This window comes from Glossina fuscipes, unplaced genomic scaffold (assembly GCF_014805625.2).
Source record: "Glossina fuscipes isolate IAEA_lab_2018 unplaced genomic scaffold, Yale_Gfus_2 27, whole genome shotgun sequence".
Lineage (NCBI taxonomy): Eukaryota > Metazoa > Arthropoda > Insecta > Diptera > Glossinidae > Glossina > Glossina fuscipes.
The window spans coordinates 4,339,048-4,345,908 of NW_023998422.1; the positions used below are offsets into that span (position 1 = coordinate 4,339,048).

Sequence of the window (6,861 nt, forward strand, 5' to 3'; positions counted from 1 at the left end):
ATAAATTTAATGAAATTTCTCGCACTTTCCGTTTGTGGTGTATGGGCAACGTTGTTCATATTTTCTAAGTTAATCTGTGGAATCGACTCGCGAAAATGTAACAATAGATAAGCGGATAGATATATCCTTCCCTCTAATCACAGGAACGGCGAAAACGTAGTCTAACTCGATCTAAGCCAGGCATGGGTCGACCCTTGATGTCATCGAGTCCGGACAGCTACGTTTAAATATCAAATTATTGAATTTGCTCTCACATAGCAATGCTGGGAATGTCTTCACTAGCGGACATTGTTCTACCTCCTTCCGCTCCCACCCCTAAGCCAAGCTTCAAGTACATTGTTTAATTGCAAAATATTTTTAAGTCGGCGCCCAATATCCATCATATATTTCCTAGTATTTCTCGTATATATCACCGTAAGCATCGTAAACCTATATCTTATCATATAACACATATAAGTGAAATCATAGGTAGTTGAAGGAACTGGAGATCATAGTCAACGGTCTTCTTTGTATGTGTTTTTATACCCTACACTGCTTATGATCTAAGAGTACATTAAGTTTGCGCGGATGTTTGCAAAGTCCAGAAAGACTTGATATACATCCACTTATTTTACCGACTAATTCAGTTTGTCGGTGCGCCTGTTTGGGTTGAAATAAAAAGTCATTATATAAATAACTATGTTAAGCGAAGCGTTTTAGGGTATTTAATGGTGGGCGGTGGCGCGTTATAGTGCTTTTACTTGGCCGCCATTAAGAGAATCCACATACCGGAAATTTAGCCCCACTTAGTAGGAGTGGCAATCAATTTTAAAAAATGGTCGTCTGTCCACTTTTTTTCATATATTAGCGCAAAACTGTAGCAATTCTTATAATTCTATCCAAGATTACATTAAAATGATGAAGAGAACATTGAATTTTCTCGAAAGGTTTTATTTTTCATATATAATATATTTTGATATATTTTCAAAACAGTTTTTCTCCGACATTATTACTTGATCAAATTTGTAGCTGAAATTTTGTTAAAAGGAAACTGAAGAAACTTCGCCTTCATATTTGACTTCTGTGAGGAAAATATATGAACATTAACGTAGATACGTCATAGCAACTTTTATTGATATGTTCCCCTTAGAGGTGTCCCAGTTCACACTAAGACTCATTTATATTCCAAGCTCGGTTTTTTAAATTAAAATTTACAAAATAATATTTGACCGAAAGCGATACATGCATGCGGTACGCGTGATTATTAATTGTCCATGAAAAGTTCTGCCACTAGTTGGGTCTCTGTTTTGTAGTTTTAACAAGTAATATATAAATAATATAATAAATATGGAAATGGTTGAAAAAGTGGGCCCACCTTGAACCAAACCAAGCAAGTGTATCGAATTTTATCTAAATATCTGAAAAATTGCGTCGATAGGCTAAACACAAGCAGACAGACGGACGGACGGACAAGCGTAAATCGATTCAGCACACGAATCTGGATTGATTGGTATAATGAAAATTGGATCTATCTCAAGCCCGCCTGGTTGTTGCGCAACTTTAATACACCCTTATACAACAAGTGATGTAGGCTATAGAATGTACTTCTTTGAAATTATTAAACTTTTGTATTCCTTGTATAGAAAGTGGTGCTGGATGGCCTTGAAATAGCCTGTAGTCTTACGCAGGGGTTGAAGGTTGAGAGAATTGGATATATAATCCGAATAATTTGAATTTATTACAATGCCCCTGGGGAGTCGCAGAATAAATTTATTTACCCTTCAAAGGATGGAATGTGTCTTGCAAGAAGTAATTGAGCGAACTAACCTTACATTAGAGCGACTGTGATAGCAAAAAGGGACGAATGAAAAATTACCCTTCAGTTAAGGTTCTGTCGGAAATGGTGGTTATTGTGGATGATTCTAAATATTATCCTTGATATTAGGCTGTTATGTAAACGATCGTGGCTTGGCAATGTAACGACGTCATAAAGCGGTTAAGTTAACCAATTGTTATGTCATTCTCTTCAAAGATTCATAACACTTGTAGGACCAATTATGTGGGACGGGGTATACTTTGCCTTTCTGTGTTTAATGTAGGGTCCTTTTTTTTGCTCCTTGTTAGCATGAGGCATCGGTTTTTGAAACTCTAGCTATAGTAAAAGGTTGGATCTAAATCTAAAAGTCTCTAGATGAAACATAAAAACGGAAAAGTGGATAAAAAACAGTGAAAATCATTGGAAAATTCCAATACATATCTGGTAATACAGCAGGACTTCTTTATAGCTATTGAAATTTGCCTCGAACGCTGTCAGAGTAATGTATTTCTGAGTAATGAGATTCTGTTGAGGTTTCTGATTGAGGCAACTTTTACTTCCGTTGACATTTTCACGAACTTTCTGTTTTTGAACATAATTCCACCGGCCGAAATGAAATAACTTTTACATTTGATGAAGACGGAGTTTATGTAACTGGTACCCAATGGTCTGCAAATACTAACATAGCCATTAGGAAAAAGAGAAAACAAAGTCTAAAAACATGCGAAAATTTTAATAAATAATGATAATTCAGTTTTGTTTCCATGCACATTGGAATATTGAGACTACTGTCTACGTGGGCATAAGCGCAGAAAAGCCTGTAATTGAAAAAAAAAGTTAAGAGTTTCGTGGTTCCGTCTTTTTCTTTGACTCGGGGTATATTTCAGTCCATGTTTCTTTGATTTTTTTCTTTTTTTCCTGAGTGGCTGATTAGGCAAAGAATCTCGACTGCCAGGTCAATGGTCGCAGGTTCCAAACTCATATACAGTGGAGTTTTCAATAAAACTTTCTAGAACAAAAATTGTTGATTAGGGAGTTAACTGAATTTTTCCATACAAAGAGATATTTCCATTTGTTATTTATGTTGGCAACAGTTTTCTAAAAAACATCTCTTGTGCTCTAGAGGAAGAGCAAACTCTCTTTGCTTCTTTTTCTTTTTCGCTAGTATAACCAATCACTTAGGGGAAGTGTCCTATTCGTGTAACACGCTGGCTCTCGGCAACAATTGACGAGCGAGAGATATATCGAGGTGATGGCTATAGCCTAGTGTGTGTGTCCCCGCTTGGTTAGAGTTATGCGGTCACCAAAGGAGCACTCGCGATAATTACAAGTAAAGTAAAGTTTTTTGAACCCGCGAACACGAACTTGATAGTCGCACCTGGCCAGTTCTTATTTTGTATTTCAAAGATACCGTTTATAAATCGTTGATCAGACTGGAAAAGGCAGTTATTATTTTCGAAGCTTTCACTTTATTGCAGAAATTCCTCATAAAAAGAACTATTTTTAAACACACGATCAGAACATGGGAGGGTAATACTCTTATAGTCTTTGCATTTGCAGTCGGAATGTAGTTATCAATCAAATAGAATCGACTTAATTCAGTCAATTCAGTGGAACAATTCATTTGGGAAATTGAAAGTGGGCAAGCTTCGACTGCAAAGAATGTGGGAGTGAAAATCGTCGTCATTAGTTAACATACATCGTAGTTACCTAAAGGAAACGAAGCAATCCATTGCAAAAAAAAACAAGAAATTCGATTTCCCTTCTGCAACAAATGTCGATCCTTAGATCAATAATTGTTCAAAGCCTGAGCAAAATATGATAGCCCGAAACAGCCCGAACAGCGATATGAAACAGCCCGAATTCGATTTGTATATTGGATTCTTTTTCTTTTGTATGTGACCAGCCAGTCAGGGAACGCCCACTGTACGGACAGCAACGACGGTGGTCTAGAAGAATTGTAGGTAGAAAAGGATGGAAGGGAGATATAGTAAGGCTGTAACAGTAAGGAAAAGGCTTTAAATCGGTGTGACTTTGTGGCTACATAATCTTGCCTAAGAAATGTTGGTGAGCCTTCCCCGAATTCAAATGCAACAATTAACAAAATCCTAAGTTACAATTTATAGCAGATATCAGACAGAAAGTTAGGGTATACATCTACAATGACATCTTCAAAAACACTTTTGAACAATGGTCCTGATGGTCCTGGCTAATGCAATACATTTCCGTATGTGTGCCATTCATTATTTGCTGCCTCTGTTGTTTATTCGAAAACCAAATCTTAAGTAATATTTTATATTTTTTTCGCTTTGCTTTTATACTGATTTGTAGACTTGTTTTCGTTTATTTGCAGATGAGGAAATACAGGGAACCTCGACATTAATTAGTACAAATTTATTACCACCACCGTCACCGATACAAGCACATCGTGATTCAATTCTTAAACAGCAAGGCAGTATTAAAAGCGATAAAAGAGTTTCCATTAAGCATATACCAACGAACAGCAGTAGTAGCAATAATAGCGTAAAAGCTACATCCAATGTAGAATATATATCGGAGAAATATACCGATACGGGAAATTCGATAAGCGGCAATAGGAAACGTATCGGCAAACCACCAACAGGTAAATTCATGTTTGGTAAGTACAAGATTCATGATATAGACTGAACTGATATTATGTGATGTAGGAGCTCGACCTGCTTCCTTGGTTATTACCAAATCTGAGGGACACTCACAATTCAAATTAGTGCGTTCATCTTCGGTTGATTACGATGATATGGAATCGCAGGCACCGCAACATTCAACCGTACAAAAATCCAATATAAATCGTACCACATTACTTGAACAATTACAGGAAGATGAGTCGGCGCCATTAGTATTCACGGTGCATAAATGACACTACTGCTCGAATAGCAAAGGATATGATCTAAAGAATCTGCGATATACTTTTATTTAAATAGTTTAGTATCAAAAAAGGAAAAAACCAAAAAAAAAAAAAAAAAATTAAAAAAAATTTAAATGTGTTTATTACCGCAAGGATAAGTAGGAAAAGTTTACAAATTTACAAACATTATATTATTATTATTATATTAATTATTCGAAATTTTCATTTGTCCTTTACTTTTATTACTACATTATTGTACTTGTATTCAGAAGAAAATGTTTAAATTTTTTTCTCTTAGTGTTGAAATCAAAATATTTTTTGAATGTTTTTCAAAATTATTTCTGTATAGTACTTATATATAAAGCATAGCATATATATACATTAGTATATGTACAAACAATTTGAGCTTTGTTAGGAACAATAATTGCAACAAGAAAATTATTAAAATAATTAAACAAATTATAACACAAGAGTAGTGTTGTTGCCTCTAAATATTGTATTGTTAATAATAAAATTATTTATTAAAAAAGTTATGTAATAAAATTTTAAAAAAAATTACCTCGACCTCGGTTCACCATAAAATACCCTACTTAACTTCGCTTAACACAGTTATCCATACAACCAAATGGGAAGTGATCCCAAACATTTTCAACACCGTTCGTCCCTGGGCCAAAACAAATCGTTTTATTTACTAAAAGCGAAGTTCGATGAGGGGAATCATTATTGAAATATTGTCTGACCTTCTCTTCATACCCTGCACCGCTTGTGGTAAAGCTTGGGCGAACGTATCTAACACCTGTGATGTAAGCATATATTAAGCTTGTGCGGATGTATGCAACATCCAAAAGGAGTTGAGATAGGCTCAACTTTTATTATACCGATGAATTTAGTATAACTTTCTGAAACGATCTAAGCTTGTCCGTCCATCCGTCTGGTTTCCTTTTACAGAGCGAATGTGCTATAATGGCATGTTATTGGCCCAAGAACGAACGCTGTTGAAATTGGCCACGTTTTCAACCACTCTCAACAGAAGGCCTTATTTTGAAAGGCCGAAGTGATGTAGGATATATTATGATGAGCCGTGACGTACTACAATTGTTTATCCGTTTACGGTTTACATTGCGCGTTGCGTGGTTTCAGAAGTCTTATTCATCGATTACATCGAAATGAGCGAAATTAATTTAATTAATTTTTTCATTTTGTAAGAATAACAAAGTAGTTTGTTCTATGGTTGAGCGGGTTTTGCATAGATCAATATTGATTTGTGGTAGACGTTTCTGTTTCTCAAATTTTTCGCTTTCAAATTGTGGTTATTACGTACAATGGTATAGTATTCTCCGCAACCAAATCAATTATATATATTTAATATATCCGATGAAATCATGTGAATCGTTTGAAATCATAGTGCGAATACAATTGATGCTATTGAACACTATAAACAGTCGGCCATTTTCTGTTAAAACAACCTGTCAAAAAAACCGGTCAATTTCTGTTAAAACAACCTGTTAAAAAAACCGGTCATTTTCTGTTAAAACGACCAATCTCTCAAAAGACCGACCATTTTGTGTTAACCACCAATCCGTTCATAAAACCGGCCATTTTCTGTTAACCCATCAATCCGTTCAAAAAACCGGCCATTTTCTGCTAAAACGACCAATGTATTGAAAAACCCGGTCATTCTGCCAAAAACACTCCAAAAAATCTGTTAAACTAAAGAAAAGAAGTAAACAAAAAGAAGAGGAAAAAAGTAAACAAAGCATCATTTTTTTCAAGCTAATGAACATATTTCACCAACTAACACTAACGGTAAAACACTTTTTGTTTTGAATTTGTATTTGAATGTTATCATAATTTTTGGCTCTGCAAAACCAGATGCTGTTCGTGGTAATTTGCTTATCTGTCGTGTTGGTGATTCTATCCGATAAAGATAAAATATTTTTTAGATAGTTCATAGAGACATCATAAGTGACAACATCTACATAAAAATTGCAACACCTACAAGTCACCGCATGTGGAAGGCTGTTTGTAGCGCGCATAAAAGCACATTGAAATTGCTAACCTTTAGGTAAGATATTAAGTGATATAAAATTCTATTTCGTGCCAAGGCTTCAAGAGCACCCGAGATGACGTTTATTAGTTCAGGAAATGTACTCAAGTATGTAAATGTACTCAAAGTATCTCA

General features: G+C 35.2%; 1 protein-coding gene across 5 annotated transcripts in view; it reads left to right on the top strand.

Moving 5' to 3' along the window:
• The window catches only part of LOC119636085 (kinase D-interacting substrate of 220 kDa B), a 52,726-nt gene extending 47,996 nt beyond the window's left edge, over positions 1–4,730 (top strand). For 2 of the 5 annotated variants that reach the window (XM_038031212.1, XM_038031214.1), the window contains exons 12-13: positions 4,163–4,418; positions 4,483–4,729. In XM_038031212.1, the coding sequence (XP_037887140.1) occupies positions 4,163–4,418; positions 4,483–4,691 (465 nt within the window). In that variant the 3' untranslated portion in view covers positions 4,692–4,729. Of the gene's footprint in view, positions 1–4,148; positions 4,434–4,482 lie in introns of all 5 variants that reach the window. The other 3 variants (XM_038031205.1, XM_038031206.1, XM_038031213.1) reach the window with 3 other exon arrangements.
• Positions 4,731–6,861: the final 2,131 nt, after the last annotated feature.